Genomic DNA, 25864 nt, shown 5'->3' on the forward strand with positions numbered 1-25864 from the left:
CCGCCTTGGGTACGCCTTGGGTACGCCTTGGGTACGCCTTGGGTACGCCTTGGGTACGCCTTGAAGTAAATAGAAAAGTAAATAGATAGGTAAATAGATAAAAACAGATAAGTAAATAGATAAAAATAGCTAAGTAAATAGATAAAATAGATAAGTATGTAGAAGTAGATAAGAAAATAGATAAAAATGGATAAGTTAAACATATACAAATAGATAAATTAGGTAAGTAAATAGATAAAAATAGATAAATAAATAAAATTGTTTAAGTAAATAGATAAAAATAGATATTAGGTAAAAATAGATCAAAATAGAAAAGTAAATACTTAAAAAGTAAGCATATAGAAGTAGATAAAAAGGATAAGTAAATAGATAAAAGTAGATAAAATAGATAACTAAATAGATAAAATAGAAAAATAAATAGACAATGGATAAGTAAATAGATCAAAATAGATAAGTAAATAGATCAAAATAGAAAAGTAAATAGATAAAAATAGATATTTAAATAAATAAAAATAAAAAAGTAAATAGACAAAAGAAAATCCATCCATCCATTTTCTGAACCGCTTAGTCCCCACGGGGGTCGTGGGCGTGCTGGAGCCTATCCCAGCCGTCATCGGGCAGTAGGCGGGGGACACCCTGAACCGGTTGCCAGCCAATCGCAGGGCGCACAGAGACAGACAACCATTCGCACTCACACTCCCACCTAGGGACAATTTGGAGTCTCCAATCGGCCTACTAAGCATGTCTTTGGAATGTGGGAGGAAACCGGAGTGCCCGGAGAAAACCCACGCGGGCCCCGGGAGAACATGCAAACTCCACACAGGGAGGGCCGGAGGTCGAATCGAACCCGCACCCTCCTAACTGTGAGGCGGACGTGCTACCCAGTGCGCCACCGAGCCGCCCACAAAAGAAAATAAAATAGATAAAAATAGAAGAGTAAATAGACAAAAATAGAAAAGAAAATAGATCAAAATGGAAAAGTAAATTGATCAAAATATATAAAAATAGATAAAATAGATGGATAAAAATAGATAAAACAAATAAAAAGTAAATTGATAAAATGGATAAGTGAATGGATAAAATAAATGAAATAGATAAGTGTATAGATAAAATAGATAATTAAATAGATAAATTACATATGTAAATTGATGAATTAGATCAGTATATAGATAAAATAGATAAAATTGAAAAGTAAATATATAAAATAGATACAAATACAAAAGTAAATGGATAAAATAGATAAATATAGAAAAGTAAATTGATTAAATAGTTAAAAATAGAAAAGTAAATAGATAAAAGAGATGAAAATAAAAATGTTAATAGATAAAATAGAAAAATAAATAGATAAAATACATAAAAATAGAAAAGTAAAAATCAAATTAGAAAAGTAAATAAATAAAATGGAAAAAATTGAAAAGTAAATAAATAAAATAGATCAAAATAGAAAAGTAAATAGACAAAAAAGATAAAAGTTAAAAAAATAAAGAGATCAAATAGACCAAACTAGAAAAGTAAATGAATATAATAGATCAAAATAGAAAAGTAAATTGATTTAATAGATAAAAATAGAAAAGTAAATTGATAAAATAGATATAAATCGATAAATAAAAAATAATTACTGTAGATAAAAACAGAAAAGTAAATTGAAAAAATAGAAATGAATAAAATAGAAAAAAGTTGGTGCTGATGTGAATTGATGCTCATTGAGTGAGTGTGCGCGCGTGTGTGTGTGCACGTGCGTTTGTGTGTAGGGGTTGTGCTAATTCAGAGGGTTTTCTGTCTCAGTGGTTTTCTGCATTACACTCATCAAAGTAATGACGAACTTTTAATCTATTTTCAAAGCATTGCCAAAGCTAAACTGATGGCATCTAATTGATATTCTGGGTAAAATACAGTAGACTTCTGAGGTAGATTCACTTCTATTTCAAAGATCTGTTGAAATGTGTCATTTTGACCTTGTATCGCCATGAAGGCATTACATGGTGAGACATCAAGAAATTAGAATCGAACCCGCACCCTCCTAACTGTGAGGCGGACATGCTAGCCAGTGCGCCACCAAGTCACCCTGCAGTGAAATCAGTTAAAGGAATTGTCAGGTTCAAAGTACTAACTGAATATCCCAATAAAAGAAAAGGATCAGCAGACAAAAACAAGTGACGCAGAATATTGATTTTTTTTTCTCACGAGGAGTGCGATACAGATTGCTTTCTACAATCTGACTACACTAAAAATCTGTTTACACTCTTGCTCTTTTTATTTGGAACGCCCTACCCACAGTGTGAGACGATTAGCCCCTAAGGGTTGGGGGAAGACGCGCGTGGGCTTCGTCTCGTAAGAAAAGAAACAAAAGTAATGCACAAAGTGTTGCGTGCAGATATGGCTATATCAGCAAAACTGTTTAAGCAATCAATAACTTTCTTGGATTCCGAGAGATAAAAAGAGAAAGTGACATTCTTTAAGGAAGATCAGAAGGTTCATGACGCATCGTTTGACGTGTTGTTTTCACGATCTGTTCTGGTGGACGTCATTTTTCTGCTGAGATGTCAGCAGTATCTTGTTTGACACAACCGTCATCTCGCCCCTGACCCAGCCGTAATCCTTCTGTTCTGTTGTACAAGATAAGAATCAGCAAGGCAAAGAAGCAAGCATACTGAGCAGTAAGATTATGAATAAGTACTCATTAAAGAACACATGATAACATATATATACAATTTTTCTAACAAGAATATTCTATTTTCTTGGCAGGAAAATATGATCTCAAAGACCTGTGTTTTCCAAGAAAAAAAAAAAAAATGCTTAATGCTACAGCAAAAACACATGCTCTTTTCTGGGGGGATTTGTGGAATTTTTTATTTTTCATTTGAATAAAAAACGTACATTTCATTGATCAAATATATGTATTATGAATATATCTATGTATAGCCATTTACACTATTAAGTCCAGGATACACAAGTGATGTTTGAGCATATGTGAAATACATGGATCACAATTCTACTCTGAGGTGGCATTTAATGCTATTTTTTAGGAATACAAAATGTACTTGTATGAAGAGCCCTTGATAGTTGAAACCAGACCTAAAATGATCATGGTAATTGAATGAGACGTAATTTGTAAAACATTCCCGTCACTCTCAATTCACCAGACACAATTTCCGATTGAGCCGTTAGTTTGTAACTGTTATTACCTCCGTCTAAGTGAGTAAATCATTTGGGAGAGTTGTTCTTATTCATTCTCACTTCTATTTTTTGTTTTAGTTTTGAAGATGGCAGTTCATGTGTACTATATTAAACTATGACATCTCTGTGATATTATGTCTTCAGTTGACTAATAGTCTGTGTGATGACGCTCATTAATCTTCCTTATCTCTTGTTAATTCCCCCTTAAAGACAGCCTGTCCCTTCCGTGGCTCGCTCCTATTTCTAGTCTTTAATAACCTGTGCTCAGTGGTCGGGCAAGATCCCATCTTTATTATGATTGGCTGTGCTGCCAAGTGGGCGTGGCCTGATCTGATGCATCACACACTCACCATGTCACAGTCACTTTCTCTCCTTCTCTCGTTTTCTACATTTCGCTCTGCCTTTTGCATACCAGAGTGCAGACTGCAGCAGTTACCAGCAGGCTTTCCTCATCTTGGAAGAGCAAAGAATCCAGGGAACGTTGTCAGCCAACAAAAAATAAGCGATATTTTTTTTCTGGTGGGTCTTCCAGTTTCCAGGTCCCTCCGCGGAAAAGTGCAGGTGGGTGTGTTTGTAGTGTTGGATGTGTGTGTCCATGCTTGAGAGTTTTGCTGCAGAAGCATCAGCACTGCGGAGGACACCAACCATCGGTTCATCCGACACACCCCTCCCCCCACTCCCTCTGCTGGATTATCCCTACATGAATAGACTAGGTTATTTCTTTTCAATAATCCTCTACATATATGTGCGTTTTGACAGGCTGGTGTTTGTTATGAAGTTTTTGATTCCTGAAATGAACTTAGACACACTCCCCCTTTGCAGGTTTGCATCTGGCTCCCACTTGCCTGTGTTTTGACCCTCACTCAACCCTTGGGACAGGCCCACTCTCACACCGCCTTGCCCCCCTCATCGGCTGTAGGATGACTGCGGCTCTGTGCTGACGAGGCATCGGCGAGCAGCAGTAATGGGCACTGGGCTGGCCGGATTCCCCACCACCCCCTCCGATACCGCTCTACCACCCTCAGCACCACCACCACGCTGCCCCCCCAGGACGGGCGCTCCCCTAAGCCCCGCCGATGGGCGAAGACACTGACGCCACTCCGACACTCAACCACCGCGGCTTCCTCCCCGACTACAACTATGTGACTGAAGGTAAGCAGACCAGCGAGTAAACGTTTGTGAGTGACAGCTAAATCGGCTCACATGTCCAACCTATGGAGAGAGTGTGTGTACAAATGTGTGTGTTCTACTAAGAAGAAGAGCAGAACTACCTTCTAATTGTTTTCTAAATCTGCATTGATCGATTAAGTGCTGACAGAGCAGGAAAAAGGAGTAACCGCCTCTCTCCAAGCCTTTTACAAAATTGAACTTTGGCCAGTCTTTCCTCATTTATTCTCCAAACCACTTATCTTCACTAGGGTCTCCTTCTTTCATTGTACTCCGGTTCTTATTTTGGTCCTTGTTTTTTTCAAGCATTTCTAATGGCTAATTTCTTTTGTTGTGTTACACACTGCAGTTGCATTCCAGGAAAGAATTGATCTGTCTGTAGACTGCCCAATGCAGGTGTAGCGCAAAACAACTGTAAACATCTTCTTTGTTTTGGTATTTTTGTAGATGTGTGGGTTAGAAATGGGCCGACTTGGTTGTTGGACAATGGAAGCGGCTCCTCTCATTTTCTTTAAGGAGGGGCACGTGTTCTGCATGACAGAAGCAAAGATAGACTCGTTGGAGTCCATGCAAGAGATGAACATGCTCAAAACACGTTTATAGGGAACTGCAAGATCTCCACTTGCGAATGGTAGTTAGCAGCTCTGAAGTGGGCACTTGGGGACGACTCTTCACCCCGATTGAGCATCAATTTTGACCTGCTTTTAGCTGGTCTGAGTTTCAACTACCAAATTTTCAGGTGCACAGGGCAAGTAAAAAAAAAAAAAACAAATAAAAACAAAACCTCAGCCTACTGAAACGGCTAGCATGATGCAGATTGGTCTGCCATATCCCCAAACATGGTAAAGAAGGCTATCACCTGCACAAAAATCAAGATGTGCCAGTTAGCTCCCTGTTGCAAGTTTCTGTGAGACACATGTGCACGTCTCCTCCCAAATGTAATAAAGCAGGGCGTCCAATTGAATAGATCCCGTATCAGATTTGAAGCAGGGGGAATATTATAGCCAGTGCAGCTGCACACAAACAGTTTTAGTTTTTCTGCTCCCCCACACCTTCTGTTAACTGTAATTAGTATAACAATGCTAATCTCAGTTTTATGATGGATTTTGTTTTTCCTTCTTGAATTGAGAATTCAGAGTCTGCGCTGGTTAGCACATCCGCCTCACAGTTCAGAGGCGCATGCTTTGATTCTGGCTCCAGCTTTTCTGTGTGGAGTTTGGATGTTCTCCTTGTTCCTGCGTGGGTTTCCTCCGTGTACTCTGATTTCCTCCCACATCCCACTTCAAATTGCCCGTAAGTGGGATTGTGAGTGTGTATGGTTGTTTGCCTGTGAGTGCCCTGCAATTGGCTGGCAACCAAAAACTGCCGGTATAGGCTCCGATACGCCCGTGACCTTGCGATTCGGAAAATGGGTTAATGGTGCTACGAAATAATTACTTTTTAGTCAGAATATAGCCTGTTGAAAGTGTTAATGTTATGTGTTTTGTAGTTATATTCTCTGCCTTTGACTTTTTCTTTGACATATTTCCTTCGAAACACCGCCTTTGTCCGAGAGGCCAGAGAGCAGCAGGAAGTCGCTGGTAACATCCGTCACCAGCAACTATGTATGATTGCCATAGCAACAGTCGGTGATAAAAACATAATGCTTTTCATGCTTGGCCGGTATGACTGACAGGTTGTCTCCGCTCACCAATAATGGCAGGATTAATTATTCTCCGCCCAACAGACAGCCACTATTCCGGTTGAATCACTGATGTGCTCTCAGCGTGGTGGCCACACACACGCACATGTGAACACACGCACGCACGCACGCACGCACGCGCACACACACACACACACACACACACACACACACACACACACACACACACACACACACACACACACATACAGATGGGATAGTGCAACACATTACCCAGCGTCGGCTGACAGATAGTTGCAGAACGATAAGTAAATCAATGTCAAAGGACCACTCAGTTAGTTTCTGTCACAAATAAACAAAATGATTCATCGTTGCCTCTTCGTCCATGTCTGCTCCCCTTCCTCCACCCTTTTTCCATGCCCGCCCTCTCTCCCCATTCCCCAGCATCCTCCAAAACATCTTGGAGCATTGCTGAAGCGGCCCGTCTGCTAAATAATTAGCCAACATTGCTGAAAGGTTGAACCTTCGTGCTGATGGCAGATGGAGTGAGAGATGTGTGAGTGGTTCTAAAGAAGTGTCTGTCGTGTTGACATTCTTTTGCCTGCATGGCATTCATATATTGGTGTCTGTTTCTAAGGACATCTCATGCGTCTTTGTTCACCCAGGTTGTATGAATGTGTGTGTGCGTGTGTGTGTGCGCGCCTGCGCGCGCGTGCGTCCGTGTGCATACATAAAAGTACATCCTGAGACCTTTCCATGGGGAGTTCCCCGGCCTTCAAAACCTACAAAGGAGGGGTGCTTAACCTTCCTCCACAATTCACAATTCCTCCCCTCCCCACTTCTCACCATCACTTCTACCTTTTCTCTTTTATTCCCTTTTCCCTCCTCACTGGCTCCCTTTGTTACGCGAAGCTCTAACTAGAGTAGAATTGTCTCCGGGGATGAATGAGGCTTTGCTTTTCAATACTCATGAAATATTAGTCATCCAAATATTGTGCCTTGCCTTCTGCTTTTCCCCCGCGCTTTTGGGAAATCATTTATTTATGCTTCATTTCTTTAACATGCTCACAATTGTGCGCCCCATTTAGATGTTGAGCTGAATCAGACTCTCTTTTACACAATGTTGCCCCTAAATGAGCTCATCTAACAGCTACTATCTTTTAGTGGCGCTCAAGTGCTATGTAATATGAAAATTAAATGTTTCTTTCTGCTTTTCAGCAATTAATATGACAACGCAAGGCAAGAACTTGGAATATATGTGTCAAATAATTAATTAAAAATGTGCCTTAGTTTGTGTTCCATACAATACTGGATTAAATCTGACCACAGCAAAAAAAGGGGGCTCTAAAATAAATATGTTTTTTTTAATTAAATGTAATTTAGTTACTCAATTGCTCGGACGGAGTTTTTGAAGTGCGTGGTGCAAACGGACCCTCCCGGCTGCTCAGCAACATGCCTGGCCTGAATTAACGTAACAAAGGACTCCTTCAACTGCATAAAAACACACCTTTCTAAAAAATTAAGACTTTCTATCTATCTGTCTATCTAACGCGCTTTCAACGTTAACGCGATTCCCAAATTCTGGACCCCAAAAGTTGCGTAAAATTGAGATTTAGGTGTATAATTTGTCTCGAGGGGGGCATAATTTAATAAAAAAAACTTATTTTCATCCATTGACATTAAGCAAGGAACTACCATGACAAATGAACTTCACTGATGTTCATTTAACTATATGCGTATGTGTCCACCCTGCATGACTTCTTCTCCCTTCAAAACCTCACCCTAAAGCGCCTGTGTCATAGTTAAAATATGATCATGAATACATCACCTCTGTGACTTACTTGGTGAGTACTCATGGCCAAATGTGGTGATGTAGCAAACCAGACCCCCACCTTAACCACTCCCCACTTCCTTTCCTCCTTCCTTTTGTCCTTCCCCTTTGCAACCCACCTCTTCTTCCTCCATCCTTGCTCCTGTTGCAGGGCTGCTCCTGGCTATAGCCTGAAGAGCTCCGCCCATCCCGTCCACCCCTCTCCACCCTGGAGTCATCCCCCAGGATGTTGAGCCCCATCCAGGTGCTGTGCTCCGACATCACTACCCTTTCTCTGGAGCCTGAGCCGTTTGCCTCTTACACTGAAGGTGTGTGCTCTCTCCTCTTCTCTGTCCAAAGGTCACATGGACAGTATGTCTAAACAATCACGACATCAGTCTGAGAAATTCGTGGGCGTGTGCCGCGAGGGAATTATTCACTTTGTGTCTGAGCGTCACAAATATTTCATACTTCATTTTGTCAGTCTGCATGATTTCTTTTGTGTGCCTCTATTTCTGTACCAGCCATGTTATTTTTATCTCAGACTGTGATGTAGAATGTGTGTATGTGTCTGATTGATTTCTTTAAATAGATTGACCAGTCTTCGCTCAGTCTCCTTTTCAGGCTTCCTCTCCCAAGTCAAAGATTCCCATTTAAGTATTTATAAACTGTTGATAATTAATTACAGTTTTCAATATCATTGGGTGCTAAACTGGGCGCAAATCCCTAAGGTCCACATCTTTTGTCACGGTAGTCTAACAAATCTGTCTAAAGTATTTTTGTTCAACATGATAACTAAATTCAGCACTGAACAATCCAAGCTGTCTGAGCAAAATTTGTTGTTTTTCCAGCACGCTGCTTGTAATTGTTTGTGTCAATGACCATTAGGCTCACACCAGCTCTGCTCCACTGTGTCCCAGACCTCATACTGTGCCATCCCACAATTGCTTCTCTCCATTCATGTGCTCCTCCAATACCCACACATGCTGTTTTTTTCTTTTTTTGGCCAAATATCCCCTAAACTGCAGGACAGGGATCAATTGAACCCCAGACAGTTATTCCCCTCCTCTCTCCATCCTATTTATTTCTTTTTCTTGAAAGGGTAATTTGAGTACACGCTTGTACACACGTACACCGGAAGATACTACATGCTGAGTACACATGCTGCACACACATACAAGCCGACATACACAAACATCTCCTGCTGAGCCGCGTCTTGTCCTTGCTCTTAAGGAGTGTGTGTTTTTGGCTGGGCTTTAATGGTCGATGTTTTCCCAAAGCTGATATATCCGTAATTGGGACAGTGGGAAGTCTGCTCCCCTCCCTGTCCCTCTTGTATCTCTTCTCATAAAAACGGAATTCCCCCTTCTTCCACCTCCAACACCCACTCTTTCCCCCAAGCCATTGTTTTTTTTTCTTCAAATTATCCTCATGAGGGCTACAGTGAACTCCCATTTAATATGGGGATAGATTACAGACACACCCACAATAGGTGAAAAGCCATTATATAGAGACCATTGAAAAAAACTGTTTTAGATTTTTCATAGAAGGTGAATTTTTGTTTCAACTTTTGATTTATAAATTCAGCTAGCTTTAATTAGTTTTGAGAGTAGGTTTGTTAGTTTTTATTAGTTCTATTTGTTTGAAAATTCATGGTTTTATTTGGATTTACATTGGTCTTAGTATGAGTATTTTAGTATTAGTTTTTTTAAATGTAGTATTTAAATGGAGTATTTGTCGATTACAAGATATCTAAAAAATCAATATAATGCATATAGTTACAATTCTCAAACTACTGTCTGACTTTTCTTCTTCAGTATGGATGTACAGCAATGCCAAGATAAATACATTTAAAATGAACCCCGAAGCTCATGTATGATATAACTTGACAAAAAGGATATTTCACTTGTTAAGTTAATTAAGTCCCAATGATTGTCACACACACAACTGGGTACAGTGAAATTTGTCTCTGCATTTAACCCATCCTCGAAGGGAGCAGCAGCGGTGCCGCGCCCGAGACTCATGTGGTGATCTAACCCCCCAATTCCAACCCTTAATGCTGAGTGCCAAGCAGGGAGACAATGGGTCCCATTTTTATCGTCTTTTGGTATGACCCGGCCAGGGTTTGAACCCAAAACCTTCCAGTCTCAGGGCGGCCACTGTACACACTAGGCCACTGAGCTTGTTTGTTCTTGCCTTCCCTCTCTAAAAAAATAAAGAAAAATTCAGTTGAATTGTAAGTTCAATTGTTCTAGGTCACTGTGGAAAAAAAAATACTTATCTTGGTTTATTTTTTTCAGATTACAAAGAGTCATCAGTCGATCAGGGGTGTGTAGACTTTTTAGATTTGCAATATGGCGTAATCAAGTTGGTGAAGTTGGTGAACGGCGACCTAACCAGGAAATGTTGTCCATAATTTTCCCAATTCACAATGCAGGCTAAATGATGAATTTGTTTCCATGTTATTGGGTTCGCTAGAGTTTGAGTGTTGTGCTGCCTGTGTGATGTGTTGCAAGTGTGGACACAGCTGTGTGGTGGTGAGTCACAATAGCTTGCAGGTGAAAATAACTTGCTTGCAACTACACACACATCCACAGTACTGATAACCTTGCAGATATGCATACAACAACACGCACGCACACACAGTTTGCGATGAAGCATTTGTCTTTTCTGCCCCTTGACTGAGAATTGAGAAATGAATGAGGTTAAAAGATAGAAGGATCCTCACTGAGTGGTTTGTCAAACAGGGAAAGATGAGTAGAATGTGTGCTGCATATTTTTATACCGCTACAATTTGTGCAATGTTGTCAATTTTTGCTGAATTTAGCTCTTCTGTGACAGAAGATAGTTGTCTCACTTTCACACACTGACACATGTTGACTTCCCAGTCGAGCACAGCAGTATACAACGCAGCCGGCATTCTGATAATTAGCCACAATAATTTTGTCTGTCGCCTGGAATTAATTAATTTGTTTGTGGGCGAAATTGAAGTGGCTATTATTTCCCCATGCCCCTTCTTCCTGGATTGATTTAATCCCACTTCCTCCTCTGCCAGAGTACGGCAAACCGTGTCGAGTAGCACTACTACTCGTTGGCTCAGCCTGTTACCAAGGCAACCGCGCTCATTGGAGGGACACCCCTCCTTCCCGGCCACCCTCTCAACCACCGCCTCCGCCCGAGCCCTTCTTCCCTCTCCATCACTCCCATTTCGCCGCTGCCAGCATCTCCACCACCAGTGAGTGTACTGCCGAGCTGCAGAATGCTGTGGGGGAGGGATGAGCGTCGAGATAGAGAGACAACCACAAAATGAGAAAGGAGTGAAATGTGGCCAAAATGACAATATGTAGAAGAAGGAGCAATTAGCCTGGACAGTGGTGTGTGAGAGTGTCAGAAGAAAGGGGGCTGTGGGGTGCTTGTGTCTGGAGATGGAAAGGCACAGAAGCAAAGCTTGCCTTCATCATAAATTCAGTATGAGTCAAGGCTGCCACAAAATTGGCAGTGCTACAGCTTTGAATCTCAACACTCAATAAATGCTCCCACTGCGCTCTGCTTTTATTACAACCACAGCTTATTGAGGACTGCTTTCTTCTTTATCAAAACTCTGAGGACTCCTTTGTTGGAAGCATGGAAAGCTCAGCTATGACCCATTTCAATCCATTGTTGGATCATTTGATAGCTTTGTGCTTGTTTTTTTTTCTTACAAATCTTACTGACGAGAATCAATTTCAATTAATGTGAAGAACCCAGATTAGATTACTGATTTTAAAGAATGTTTAAAATAAATAGGTTTTCACTTAGACCAAAAGAGATGTATTCATTCTACGCAGAAAATAATTATATGATGTCACCTCTATGACACGTGTACTTTGCAGGCATGGACTGCAGCCAGTTCAGAACAGTTTTAAGACACCTGTACGCTTGTAATTCACATTTGTAATTCATTTCCAGTGCAGTTTTGGAGCAATCTGGAATATAATACCTGTACTGTAATTTCCACTGGAACTCCCCTTTTTCATCACCAAAATCGATACACACCCATGTGTTGGTCAACAAGTCAAAAAAGTAAAGATTTTTTTTTCTCTCTTAGTTGCTTTGTCAAAGAAATATAATTTTACTCGAGCAGCCGCTGTATTGGCTCGTGGAGGCGAATATTAAACCATATTCAAGCCTCAGTTGTTTCTTTTAACAATTGACGACATATTTAGTATATTGTATGACAGAGAACCGCTCTGTAAAAGAAGTTTCTAATTACAAACGCACTTCACTCGTTGTGGCAAAGAGAAGATCACGAAAAATGCTTATTCAAGTGACACTACTCTGGAGTGTTTGAATCAGTGTGTGAATCATAATGACGCAAATTTGTGGCACGTGTTTCTTCTCCATCCGATTGGTTAAACAGGCTGCAGACAGACTGCTTGTGTATGCTCAAATGATGAATCCTTCTCTTGTGCTTGATGCAACACCCCCAATGACACACTCGCTGCCCTACCCCCCCTTCATCATCATCTCTCTTTCTGTCCCCATGCAGCCGACATCATCTCCACTGTTGAGTTCAACCAAACGGGAGAGCTGCTGGCCACTGGGGACAAGGGAGGCAGAGTGGTCATCTTTCAGCGAGAACCTGAGGTAGACACACCGTAAAGTCTGACACACACATTTACAGTAGAGTAGTTTCACCTTATGCGCGAGTGAAGTCTGCCCCCCGTCCAGCGAGCGTCTGGTTTGCTAAATAGTTGATGCGCCTGCTGCGTGCATCGTTATACTTGTACAAAGTCGGCAGCACACTGCTTCCTCAAGATGCTTGACATGCTGTTGGAGCAATGTAATGCTTCTCCTCAGCTCTCCTCTCTTGGTTTTTACACCCATCAACCACTTTTTTCTGTCCACAGAGCAAAACTGAGCTGTTCTCCCAGGGAGAGTACAACGTCTACAGCACTTTCCAGAGCCACGAGCCCGAGTTTGACTACCTTAAGAGTCTGGAGATTGAGGAAAAGATCAATAAGATCCGATGGCTGCCTCAGCAGAACGCGGCACATTTCCTCCTCTCCACCAATGGTGAGTTTTGACACTGAATCAGGTGGCACTGAAAAGATGCTATTAATTGGCTAGCTATTGCAGCACACCAGTATAAAAGTGATTTTCCCCGAGATGTTTATATAACCCTGTCATGATCCGTCTCCGTTCGTTTCCTTGTTTTAATGTTGCCACGGTTTCTGTTTGCGTCGCCCCTCCCCTCCTGTGTCTACTCACAATCAATATACTAATCACAGTCACCTACCTCTCGTTACCTGTCTTGTATTTAAGTCCTGTCTGCGTGTCTCCAGTCTGTTCTAGTCTTGTCCCTAGTCGAACCGCTAGTCTATCTTTTGAGTTCTTCAATAAACCCTGGTCCAAGCTGCATTTGGTCGCCCAGCTCCAATCACTTCATGACAAACCCCTGGTAGACAATATCTGAGGTCAGCCTGTGTGGACGTGATGAAGTGAGGCGCATTAGCGGGATAAACGGTATTAAGGTTACATTTGAATCAGAGTTACAAAACCTAAGTAGATTTTCCCTCAGTTAAAGAGGTTTATTAGGTTTCCGTTGTGCAAGGGTTTAAGAGCTCCTCATACATTGTATGTTTGTGTTTCATTTACCAGATAAAACCATTAAGCTGTGGAAGGTGAGTGAACGAGACAAACGTCCAGAGGGGTACAACCTGAAAGATGAAGAGGGTCGGATCAAGGACATTTCCACTGTGACCTCCCTACAGGTAAGTCTGTCTGTTTTGCTCATGCAGATGTGAGTAAATGACACAAAGTATACGAACGACAACATGAAGCAAATATCCATTGCGTAAACAGCACTGTGACACCTACCTGCTCTCTTCGAATTGGTCCAATTATTTCCGGTTGCATTTACGTGTCATGGACATGAGTGTGGTTGTGTAGAAAAGAGGTGTCCAAACTGTTTGCTTCATGCAGAAAAATCAAGGATGTAAGGGTGTTTGTTATCAAGCACGCCAAAACCAATTGAGCAATTATGGATCGCATTATAGTGCTAGTTATTTTTAACCCTATTAAATGTGATTAGGCAAACAGTTTTTTACAGGTATTTTTTATGATTTTGGGTTGGCCCCACGCCCAGGTATTCCACTATAATAGATCTGACGCTGCCCTAAGCAGATGTCCACATTTAGAACCAAAGGAAAGGTAATTGGTACCAAGATAATTTTTTTTTTTTATTAGAATACTAATTCTAATTCTAATTCATGTGATATGTTCATACAGCAGAAAGTGTAGGAAAGCATTTTTGCTTCTGAATCTGAACTGTCTGAATATATCGGGCATGATAAAAAAAAATATTGATACAATTTTAGTAAATTTCTTTGCATATGTAGAAAATCTCAAAAAAGTCCAATTTATTGTTAGTAGTAGGTTTGGACACTACAAATTGTTTGTTAATTGAAAAGAGCCAAATAAGCTTTACTACATCAAGCTCAGCACAAGAACTCCATTGCTTCATCTAACAAATGAATTTGGGCTTTAGCTTGAATTATTAATGGGAACGGAGGCAGGCGGTTAAATATTAATTTACAATACGATAAAATTGCTTAAATGGAACCTACTGTCTGTATTCATAGCACTACCTGTCACATCTGGTCGTAAATGTCTCTCTCGGCTTTACAGGTGCCTGTTTTGAAGCCCATGGACTTAATGGTGGAGGTGAGCCCGAGGCGGGTGTTCGCCAACGCCCACACCTATCACGTCAATTCCATCTCGGTCAACTCCGACCACGAAACCTACATGTCGGCCGACGACCTGAGGATAAACCTCTGGCATCTGGACATCACCGATCGCAGCTTCAGTATCCTTTGTTGACTTTATGAAGAGACAAACAGACGCAACATAAATAGTGCATGGCGGTGCTGTAAATGAATGTTTTACTAATGTACACGCATTGAGTGGCACTTTGCTGCGCAAAGAAACAGCATTGGGGGAGGGGGATTATTTTTCTTGGGGAGTGAAAATGTATCTTAATGAATAATTCAAAGGCTGTATGAATATTTCAGACGCTTTCTGAGCTTTATTGCAGCTCAATAGGTTTCAGTATTGCCACATTCCTGACCCGGAAAGGATTTATTATATTACAAATGATCCAACTGTCAAATGCATTTTCTCACAATTTATTTTGCGTTTGCTTTTTTTTTCCTTGAAATAATTTTTGTGGAGGTTCTTGTTTTTCTATTTACATAATACTTACACTGATGGTTTTTATTATGGACTTGAGTGGATTTCTAATCAGTTTCCCGGGGACTCAATTAGTGAGTAAATTCAATGGATTAATAGAAGAAAGTGTCAGTCTCTGTAAGCCGAAGGTTGTTTCCTTGAGCGATGCCACCTTTTCTCTCAGACATTGTGGACATCAAGCCAGCCAACATGGAAGATCTGACAGAGGTGATCACAGCGGCTGAGTTTCACCCCCACCACTGTAACCTGTTTGTGTACAGCAGCAGCAAAGGCACCCTGCGCCTCTGTGACATGAGGGAGGCGGCGCTGTGCGACCGACACTCCAAATGTGAGCAAACCTGCTGAGATGCTCTACAAGTGTCCTCAAAATGTCCGACAACGTATAATCGCTTGTGAAAGACAAATTAAATTAGAGTAGCAGAGTTTTACTTTTGACTAACAAAAGATTATCTGTCTCAAATTTCGGTACAAATGAAGAATGGATTGAGTTAGAAAACGTGTGTTTCTGTTCGATATCGTAAAACGTGGAGAGCTTGTAAATTGCTCTTTGATCATTGTGACAGCTGGACCAAAGCACCCAACGATGAGGCTTATTCTTACCTGTGTCTAGCAATTCATCTCAATTATTCAGTGTGACAATACACACATTTATCAGGTTTGTCGTGTTTGCCTCGTCCCTAGTGTTTGAGGAGCCAGAGGACCCCAGCGCTCGTTCCTTCTTCTCCGAGATTATCTCCTCTGTATCTGACGTCAAGTTTAGCCACAGCGGGCGCTACCTGCTCACCAGAGACTATCTGACTGCCAAAGTTTGGGACCTCAACATGGAGAGCAAGCCCTTGGAGACCTACCAGGTGACTCAAATGCATGCTGCGCTCAAATTATTATTTTGCTTCATCTTTCTTAAAAAGAAATTGGAACAAGATGGACTAAAGTGCTATTTGGGAATTCATTACATACATCAGGGCTATTACATTATTTTCCTCAAACATACTGTTTTGTCTATAATTCTCTTTCAAAGAATTGAATATCTATTTTGTCATGTGGGGTCATCATTCCCTCCAAGGGCGTCTGTGTGTGTCTGAGTGTCCGGGGCCACATGAGGACGATGAGGAGCTATTTACAGTCTTGTGAAGATTAACAGGAAGAAGGGATACTTCACCCCAGTGCCTGACACCTAGATCTGCAATGCAGCATGGAGGAGGAGGGGGGGAGAGTACTGAGGGGTTGGCAGGGAGAGGAACTGCGAGGAAGACTTTTAGGATGTGGCACAAAGACGGTAGTAACAGTAGCATGGTGACTTGCGGAAACGGGAAGGTTCATTTAAATTGATCCCAAGGAAATACATGATGGATACTTAAGAATATATTCAAAACCCTCTATGACACAGTAACCCCCACCATCGAAAGAGACCCTCGGTGGGGGGTAACAAAACCGACAGCAACAATGCAGGCTCAGCTTAAGGGGGACGATTTACCACTGACTCGAAAATAGGGCTCAGTGCAGAACATAGTGGTAAGAGATGGTGGATATTTCAGCCCCTCAGTGCGGACACACATTGCTGACACGGGCAGGTTGCATGAAATCACAGCGGGAGGCGGGGAATTATTACTCAGTCAACGTGTGTGCGTGTGCGTGCGCGTGCGTGTATTACCACGGCCATGGTGTGTGATAATAGCCAGACGTTAATGACATTTTAGATTAAAATGTACTCCTGATACCTCATATTGCTGAGGGGGGGGTATTGTCTCATTAGCAAAGCCTTTGGGGAGGGTTAGTGTTACAACTGTGCACAGTTAATGTTTCCTGCATGTGTGTGTCCCCCATTTTATTTTCTATTTTTAGTTTACCTGTCTAGTAAAACAGATGTGCATTTGATTCATTTTTAATCTGCGTGCTCCTCCAGGTTCACGATTACCTCCGCAGCAAGTTGTGCTCCCTTTATGAAAATGACTGCATCTTCGACAAATTTGAGTGCGCCTGGAACGGCTCGGACAGGTCTGTCTTATAATGGCACATTCACTACTTTTACTTGATAATTTCATACTGTGGAAAACATACAGTTGTTGTAAATTTGAGATACATGCTCCGCATGGGGGCAGTGAACCCAACCTAACTCAACTCATTTCAGAAAAAGCAGCAATTTAGCAGATAGCAAACAATTAAAAGCGAGAAATATATTCAGCTTTGTAATGCCACTTCAACTTTACTGTCTAACTAAACACAAAATAAAGATAAACATGATGTGCAGTAAAAAAAAAAAGATTAACCCATAAAAAGATATGACAATACTCACAGACATACTGTATCTTCCATGAAAAATGACAAATATTACTGCAGTTTATTTAATTAATTACGGTCGTTGTGAAACTCTTCTTTGTCGTGTGTGGAATGTAAAGTCAAAGTGCAAGCTCCCAATGGCAATCCAAAAAGAGATTCACTACATTTGCTAATTCAAACACAAACCACGCTGAAGACTAAAATCAACGGAAATGGCAGTTTCAAGTGGTACATAAGTCTCACAGCAGACTAAGAAAAATTTCACAAAAGCAAGTCGATGCTGACTTAATATAGATGATCCTGTCTCAATTTATTCACAAATGTAATTACTCAGTGTGAAATCTGGGCCTGCTAAGTTGAACACAAAGCTAAATCAATGTGTTGCATGAATGACAAAAGGTCCGTTGTACCTTCTGCCGTCTTGTGGCAGAATATTTAATTGTTCTACCTGCCACGATACATTGCTGGCATAGAGAGATGAAGAAAGATGCGTTATTTGTTGTGAATGAAAGTTTGGGGACCAATTAAGTGAAATTTGATCATTTCTGTGGTGCACCTGATGGTTTCTCATGACACATGAACCGTCAATCAGCGGCTCGGAGTCATTGACCTCAAAGCAACAAAATTAAAGCTCAAGTCCTCCCCTCCCTCCCCCATCAGACTGAACCTCCAAAAAATCCATTCAAAATCAACCTGCATGAAATTCATCTCCGTGAACCACATCATCATCTCTATTAGCCCCACTAGAATGAGTTTTCTTCCTATAACTGGATCTCTCGACTCCTCTCCCGCGTGTAGCGTGATCATGACAGGAGCCTACAACAACTTCTTCCGCATGTTCGACCGCAACACCAAGCGTGACGTGACCTTAGAAGCGTCCCGGGAGAGCAGCAAACCCCGAGCCGTGCTCAAGCCACGTAGAGTGTGTGCCGCCGGGAGCAAGCGGCGCAAGGATGACATCAGCGTGGACAGCCTGGACTTCACCAAGAAGATCCTGCACACGGCCTGGCATCCGACAGAGAACATCATTGCCATCGCTGCCACCAACAACTTGTACATCTTCCAGGACAAACTCAACTCGGAGATGCATTCGTGAGCGCAGATCAAGACACAACAGTGCCAGAATGTACGCAATCATACGCGCTCAAGGACGGGCATCATACTTTACATACAAACACACTCACCTCCTCATCAACCTCGGACAAGTGGAAGGACCTCAAGTAGGCCATGCTGGGACTATAGAGGTGTCGAAACCTCAGACTGGACAGATGTTTACATGTTCTTCTTTTTCCACCTCATCCTCTTCTATTTTTAGCCATGGCCATACTACACTCAAATTCAACCCCCCTTGTGTCGACCAGCACCAGTGATGATAAATGGGGCATTGATCTTACTGGTCATGTGTTTAATTTAAAGTCACCTCCGCCATTTGTACCTTTGTCCCTTCTCTGTAAGGATCTAATTGACAACACGATGATGGTGATCCAAGACCTCTCCAGTTCAGGAGAGTCTCACATTCCTTCAGACAGAAGCAGAAGTGTTACTTCACGTGTGGACGCACACAGTTATCTCCTCCACATGTTTGCAAATCTCACGGGTTCTGCTTCTGGTCTGTGGCTGCATTTTGCGCTACTTTAATACAAATAAAGCAAAAAATGTTTTTTTTTCTTTAAATCAGCAATTAAGCAAGACTATGCTGCATGTCACACAGATTTAGCCTACTGTAGACTGACTAACTGACTTGGCTGCCTTTTTAACCATGTAGACCCAGCTGTACAAAATGCTTACAGCACGAAGAAACCACCGATGACCGAACTCTCGTTACCTTTGCGTCTGTGGATGCTCACGCATGTTTACTGATGTTCGGTTCATACATGTACCAGTTGGAATGAAGCTGTACGGGAATCTGCCCGGTACAGAGGCAAACGGATACTAAGGTTTTGGGTTATTGTTATACTCTAAAAGGGCCTAAATGGTGTCTGTATGTATTAACCCTCATTTTGGACTTGTATGAGGTTTTTTTTCCAAATCCATAAACTGACATGGACTCAATTTACAAGATGATTGCCTCCAAAGCGACAGGAGAGAGATGCTCTTTTATCTCTTCCGCCTTCCACTCTGATTACTTTGCTAATGTCAAGAATTGTTTATTTTTGAAGAACAATTTATTCTTTTATTTCACTTTTTTGAATAAAAAAAAAATCCAGTTTACTCCATGTGCTGACCAAACTAATGTCAATTTTTGTGCTCATGTGCATTGATGACAAACCTGTCAAACAGGCAGGTATTTTTTTTTCGGGGGGGAATAAAAATTTCAACAATTGAATCCACTGCTATCATTTCCTTTGTGTTGCGTTTATCTCTTCTTGTGGGAGTCGGCGTTACTCCAGGCTAGGACTCCACCTACTGTTGTTAGACAGTACTTACGCAAAATAAAATACTTCAATCCAAATATCTTTATTAACCCACTCTCCTTTACTAAAGCACATGCAAATTATCCTACTCCAGTATTCTAAAAATATAATCAACAATTCATTATGTTTTTCACATGTTTATCAAATTCTAATTAGGGCGACACAATTCTGTGTAAAGCTTGGCAATACAACATTATATTTCTCAGACAAGATATTGTTACTCATATTTGTATGGGTCACAGAACAAGAAATACTGATGATCCCAATTCAGACATAATTACTCAGGTTTAACATGTTCAATACCTGCACAGCAGGCTTATAAACAGTCATAAGAGGAACAGAAGGCACAATAAATAATTGGAATAATAACTTTTGAAATGAAAAGGATCCCAGAAATGTTTAATGTAGTATCTAAAATGCAATCAAGGCACTTGAAGACAACTTGCTAATATAAACCACTTGATGGTTAAAGCCTTACATCAACGGACACTCCCATCATTTACTTTAATTTTCAGCTCTCCACAAATGAGGTGCAACTCGTGCAGTGAGCATGAGTACATCTTGAAAAAGATGAAAACGTTGTTCGCATTAGCAAACGAGCCCAACTTAGGAGGTTTGGAAGGTGTCTTTTAGTGTTCACCAATGAAAATAATATGGAACAATATATTGCACTGAAAGCTCACAAACACGAAACAATACTGAAAATCACTCAAATGTTGAATATTCCTGTTTGTGGGGAGTGTTTCTTTTAGAAGAATAAAGCCACAGCTTGTTTAAATTTTGTCTATACTACACCATCACTTCTGTTCCGGTGTCAGTTTCAGTGTCAGAGAGTTGGTGGAGTTGTGCGGTGAGGAAAGGGTTGAAGAAGAAGTCAAAGCCAAACTGCAGGGCATTCTGGGCTGTGCGCCTCCAATCGTGCTCAATTTTGTACTGTCTGCGGCTGGACAGGCGCGCGTTGCCGCATGACAAGCAGTGGATGGCCTTCAGCTCGAAAACGGGCCATTTGGAGCCCAGACGTCCCTCCAGGATGGTGCTGAACTCCACCGTGCTTCCCGCGTTCAAGTGAAGCAACACTGACTTAAACTCGTTACTGGCACGCAGGACGATGTCCTTGGTGGCGTCTTCGTCTTCCACGATGGTCCCGTTCTTGGTCTTCCTCTCTTGCGGCATGCCCATGGTGACTTCAAACTTGTAGCGGTCGAAGCGCTTGACGTGGCATTCGTGCTTGGCAAGCTGTTTGAGTTTACACAGGGGATCTTGCAGCGGCGGGGCCAGGAATGGGTGAGGCCCCACGGCAGGGTCTCCCGTTCCCTCACACGCAGGGTACGGCTGGCCGTACAGGCAACGCATCCAATTGCCCACCAACACAGGAAGCAGGTTGATGACCGACTGCGCCCCGTTCTCGATGTCTGTCACGCGCACGTATTTGAAGCGGCCCGTCCAGGTGACCCTGTGGCCTTCGAGGTGCGAGCAGAGGATCTGAGTTTGGGCCATGTTGGACTCCTTCCACGCCGACGGGCCGCACATGATGCTGTACTGCGGCCATGTGAGGGTGGAGTTGTACACTTTCATGCCTTCTGACCTGTACACGTACATCCAGCAGAAGAGCAGCACGGCACTGAGCCACACCAAGATGAGTTTGACGATGCTGCTCCTGGACAGCGAGCGAAACACCACGATGGGGTTCAAGCTGAAGCGGGTCCAAAGCCTCAGAACGACCGGCACGAAGCACACAGTAAGCGTGACGGCCATCTTGGTGATTTCCAGGGCCACGAACCACTGCATGAGCTGGATGATGAGCATCGCAGCAAGGCCTAGAGAGAGAACGGGCAGTGCAAACAGGAAGAGGAGGTAGCCGGCGCAAGTGCGTATGAGGCCGATGGCCGTGGCGTGATTGAGGAACACCAAGCAGAGCTCACACCACGTGAAGCAAACTAGATATGGCACCAGGCACAGGTAAGTCCCCTTGAAGCCTCTCAGCTGGGCCATGCGAAACAGGAGGTAGACCAGGTGGCCATAGAGGGCACAGGGCACCCCAATGTTCAACGCCACGATGTCGCCCAGAGGCACCGAGATAAACGTCCTCCCGAAGAGCCGGAGCGCCCAAAGGGAGTCCGGCAGCAGGTGAGAGAGAGAGCAGGCCCCCGAGAGTACTTCTGTGAGCAGGGCCTTGCGAGCAAACAATTTGGCGGAGGCGTGAAGGCTGAGGAAGGCGGTGACCGTGAAGAAGAGGGCCACCGCCGCCAGCTCGGAGCACGGGATCCACGACTTGTCGGCCACCGGGAAGGAAAACACCACAAAGACCACGGAGAGCAAGAAGTACCTGAGGTAAAAACAAGTATTTTGTTTGTCAGGGGAACATTGGCGCAGCATTGATTCAAAATATAATGGCTGAGTCATGCGGGAAAACTGAGCGATGAAGAAAAAGTGGAACAAAATGTCCTTGAAATAAGCTGTCCTTACAAATAGGGTTCCAAGTGTGTCCATCCAAAGTTGGTCTCAGCTTGCTCCAGATCGAGACCAGGCTCAAAGTGAGCCAGGAGGTCGGTTAGGGCCCGAAAGTTTTCCCAGGCTTTGGAATTCTAAAAAAAGCAAACGAACCCTTTGAAAATATGTTCCAATTATTCTCCTCAGATCATGGGCAAAGCAGAAAAGGGTGGGCTGACTCACCTGGAATACCCGCAGCGTACAAATAATCATGGAGAAGAAAGAGAGAAAGAAAACCAGCAAAGGAATGAGGAAGATGAAGAACTCGATGGTGAGGTTGGAGATGATGAAGAAGAAGATGAGCGCGTTGACGTGATGCGTGGGGATGAGGGCGCTGAGCCACTGCATGCCCGCTCGCGACGCCCAGTCGATGAGGTGCTCCTTGATCTCCAGCAAAGCGTGAAGTGGGAACTTCAACAGCTGGTGCCAAGACAAACGGAGAAGATGAAACGCTGCCGCAGGGAACTGTCTAGCCGCCCTTGTGACGCGCCTTCCTACCTTTTGGTGTAGGGGCAGCTCATCCGGATTCTTCACCACCACGTCGTCGTCGTCATCTTCATCGCTGCCTGACACGCCCGCCATGGCGGGAGGCGGTGCGATTCCCTGAGCGTATTTCTTTGTTATCTCGACAAATTCGTCCATCCCGATGTAAGAGATGGCTACAAACCACAAATGGGATCACTGCTTAGTAGTTTGTTTATAATGCTTTAATTACAGATAAAATGATTATTGGATTTCATTCTGTGGTTGCGGCAGACGCTGAATAGTTATATGGGTGAAGTTACTTACACTCGCTGGTCACCATTGTCTGCAGAACTCGCCTCTGTTTCTTAACAGAGCTATTAAGTGGGCCTTGGGAGACTGGTTTTTCTGAAAATGGAGGAAACAGATGATGCAATAGATATTACTTTCCTTTTTTCCCATCACAATATTTAAAAGGTTATAGTGCTATGTAGGCTATTCTGGAAATTGTAGCCCAACGTTGCTAGTAAGTACTCCCAACATCATACCCTGATCTATATGCACGTGTTCTACGTTTTCCAGCATCTCCGAAACAGCTACCGCCCTCTTTTTCTCCGGGTTCAACTTCCAGTACATGAGCAGAGCCGCTTTCCGAACTCCCCTCTCAAAACGGGTTTCCATGCACAACTTTTTCACTTCCTCATAGTTCTCGAGAGTGATGCCTAGAAAAACAGAACACACACATTAGCATGTTATTAAATGAATGGCGGAGGACTTCCTTGTTACCTTGCCTGGATGATAAACATTGTTGCAGCAGCTTCACGGCTTCCTTGCGACCCTGTTTGGCGGCCAGGAGCAGCCAGGTGACCGCTGTGCAGTGGTTCAGTTCCTCATCTCTTTCTCGGGCCAGAGCCAGGAAAAAGCGGCCCATCTGGGAGGGACACATGACACAAGGGCACTTTAGCTGTCCCGTGTACTTTTCTCATTAATTATGTCCCTAGCGCAAAAAAATCCACCATCTGTTTGACACCGACCTTGGTCTGTGCTCTAGCGTCACCTGACTTTGCTTTCTCAGCCATATCCTCGAGACTGACCTCCTCCTCTGGCTCCTCTGAAAGGTGAAAGGCAGGACTTAACAAAAATACATTCATAAACATATCTTTCCCCATGTGAATATCTATTACATTATACCTGTGTCAATTCGTTACTATTTTTCTTCCTATCATTTTGCCACATGACAAAGCAGGAATGAAAATGACCATTTCAAAGACTGTCACCTGGTTCAGGCGTTGCAGGCTCTGAGACCGCGTTGAGTTGGGCTCTCCCCATCTGAGAAGGGCTTCTGATGGGTGAGCAGTGTGGCGAAGCAGTCGGCGCGGGGAACGAAGATGAGCGGGAATGAGGACGTGGTCCAGGCTGAGAGGAGGTCGTTGATGAGGACGGCGGCGGTGAGGTCCCAGGGGTCGGCATGGTGGGTTTAGGGGAAAATCTTGGAGATGTTTCTGTACCTGAAACAAACACATAGAAGTGAGAAATTTCCTCACAACATTTTTTTTTTTTAATATCAAACAAATTTCTAAAGGGGGAGCAGATGTTATTGTGGTTAGCACTTCTAAAGGTTCTTGGTTAAGTGCTGGAAGCCCTCCTCTGTGGAGCTTGCGTGTTCTCCCTGTATGTGTTTGTGTTTGTGTGTGTGAATATCATAGATTATATATATATATATAACATTCTTAACTGTCCACAGGTAGAAATGTGAGCGTGAATCGTTGTTTGGTGACCAGTTCAGGGCGTGCCACAACTCTTACTGGAAATCAGCTGGGACAGGATCTTGCTCACCAGTTATGGTTAAATAGGAAATGGAATGGATGGAAGTTCCAGTTATGTTTAATCTCAATGCCATGGGCTGATGGGTATTATATTGAATCATTTTACAACATTTCTAGGCGAATGTTAAAAATCATAAAAAATATTTTCTGCTATGTTCTTGGTCTGTTCTGCAGAGTTTCTATTGTATTTTTTGAGTTAGTATGCAATTTGCGTTCATTTGTCACAGCCAAATCCAACACGCATTTCATTACAAGCGCTCTCTTCCATCTGTAAAGTCTGCATCCTGTTATAGAGTGGTATGCTAAATCGAGAAGGCGACATCCTTCAAAGTTCCTAAAGAGGATCCAACCCTGCTTTGTCCTTTTGGGAATCCCCCCCTCGAAGAACCTAACGACCTCGAATGAAGTTAACAAGTAGCGTGGACCTGAATGATACCAAACAATCTCAATCCAGATCCATTTATGAATATTTGATGCAACTCGGACAAACAATGTGATTATAGATTAAATATGTATTAGAAGTTGACTGTTTCGTTGCTAATGCTACTGTATTTTTTTCAATATGTCTCACCTTTATGAGAGGAACAATGTGGTCTCTTTTTGTTAGATTCCCTGAAGCGGAAAAACAACCTCCGAAAAGTATTTCTCGTGGTCAAACAACGTCCCGAGTCATGTTGTCCTTTTATTTTAGTTTAAAACCTCAATCCACCCAAAACCCCGTGAATCTCTGTTGTCACACGCCAGAGTACACGCAAGACTAGCAGCTGTTTCCGGCTTCATGGACAAACTCTCTCTTACGATTGGACAGAAGTGATTACTATTTTTACGTCAGGGGTTTTAATTGGCTACATAAACAGGAAGTTTACAGTTGCGTCTCAGACTTAAGCAATCGATCGTAGATCATAACGGGAAACGTCTGACGTTTCTGCTGCGTTTGTTGTTTTGAGCATGTAGAAACAAGCCCGCGAAATTTAATTCAAATATTTTTCTGGAATGTATTTTGAGTATTGTGGTGTTACCAGTCTTGCCAGAAGGGTATACTTTGTAGCGAAATTAATGTTTTTGAGAGCTGTGCTGAGTCTATAGCCAGAATTCTCAGTGTTAAGGTGGCTCTCTTTTAACCTAGCTCGATCACCATGTTAATTTATCAATTTATGGGAAGAGTTGCTTCCAACAACCCAATTAAAGACGCTATGAAGGTCAGGGAGGCCTTCACTATTTTTTCTCAACAGAGGGGACGGTTTTATGGCAAGATTCGGTGTACTCGTGATGCACCTCAAAAGGCTCTATTAAGACACAAAATGAGCAAAGTTTCTGTAATATCACTTTACTGGCCCCAGAAGTGTGTTGTACACTTGTTTGTGCACAT

At 42.6% G+C, this 25864-nt stretch overlaps 2 protein-coding genes across 17 annotated transcripts in view; one reads left to right on the plus strand and one right to left on the minus strand.

Moving 5' to 3' along the window:
* Window positions 1-19629, plus strand: part of LOC148404370 (serine/threonine-protein phosphatase 2A 55 kDa regulatory subunit B gamma isoform) — a 47997-nt gene extending 28368 nt beyond the window's left edge. For 4 of the 15 annotated variants that reach the window (XM_088380163.1, XM_088380168.1, XM_088380191.1 and 1 more), the window contains 11 exons: window positions 3593-3890; window positions 4000-4329; window positions 7969-8125; window positions 12325-12422; window positions 12686-12851; window positions 13437-13549; window positions 14466-14643; window positions 15190-15354; window positions 15708-15877; window positions 16930-17021; window positions 18102-19629. In XM_088380163.1, the coding sequence (XP_088236289.1) occupies window positions 8044-8125; window positions 12325-12422; window positions 12686-12851; window positions 13437-13549; window positions 14466-14643; window positions 15190-15354; window positions 15708-15877; window positions 16930-17021; window positions 18102-18399 (1362 nt within the window). In that variant the 5' untranslated portion in view covers window positions 3593-3890; window positions 4000-4329; window positions 7969-8043 and the 3' untranslated portion in view covers window positions 18400-19629. Of the gene's footprint in view, window positions 1-1639; window positions 3891-3999; window positions 4330-7968; window positions 8126-12324; window positions 12423-12685; window positions 12852-13436; window positions 13550-14465; window positions 14644-15189; window positions 15355-15707; window positions 15878-16929; window positions 17022-17895; window positions 18075-18101 lie in introns of those variants that run through there. The other 11 variants (XM_088380217.1, XM_088380225.1, XM_088380246.1 and 8 more) reach the window with 8 other exon arrangements.
* A 112-nt stretch (window positions 19630-19741) lies between these two features.
* On the minus strand, window positions 19742-25273 carry wfs1b (Wolfram syndrome 1b (wolframin)). Of its 2 annotated transcripts, XM_088380147.1 has the most exons (10): window positions 25067-25273; window positions 23947-24177; window positions 23704-23780; window positions 23456-23600; window positions 23218-23391; window positions 22997-23077; window positions 22706-22866; window positions 22391-22627; window positions 22184-22302; window positions 19742-22043 (listed from the first exon to the last, which is right to left on the minus strand). In XM_088380147.1, the coding sequence occupies exons 2-10, from the start codon at window positions 24137-24139 to the stop codon at window positions 20507-20509; spliced, it is 2724 nt and encodes a 907-aa protein (XP_088236273.1). In that variant the 5' UTR covers window positions 24140-24177; window positions 25067-25273; the 3' UTR covers window positions 19742-20506. The 2 variants fall into 2 exon arrangements, with proteins under 2 accessions (XP_088236273.1, XP_088236263.1); XM_088380137.1 differs by having other exon boundaries at window positions 22391-22866.
* Between the last annotated feature and the right edge of the window lie 591 nt (window positions 25274-25864).

The sequence above is a fragment of the Syngnathus floridae genome, chromosome 1 (genome assembly GCF_059516105.1).
Source record: "Syngnathus floridae isolate MCC-2025c chromosome 1, RoL_Sflo_1.0, whole genome shotgun sequence".
Classification (NCBI taxonomy): Eukaryota; Metazoa; Chordata; class Actinopteri; order Syngnathiformes; family Syngnathidae; genus Syngnathus; species Syngnathus floridae.

Excerpts from the sequence above, each read along its gene's own strand:
- wfs1b (XM_088380137.1), bottom strand. The coding sequence starts at position 24,139 with ATGCCGACCCCTGGGACCTCACCGCCGCCGTCCTCATCAACGACCTCC. Across the intron at positions 23,078-23,217 it reads ACACGTGCATATAGATCAGG|AAAAACCAGTCTCCCAAGGC; the intron begins GTATGATGTTGG and ends CTCCATTTTCAG. Across the intron at positions 22,303-22,390 it reads GTACGCTGCGGGTATTCCAG|AATTCCAAAGCCTGGGAAAA; the intron begins GTGAGTCAGCCC and ends TGCTTTTTTTAG.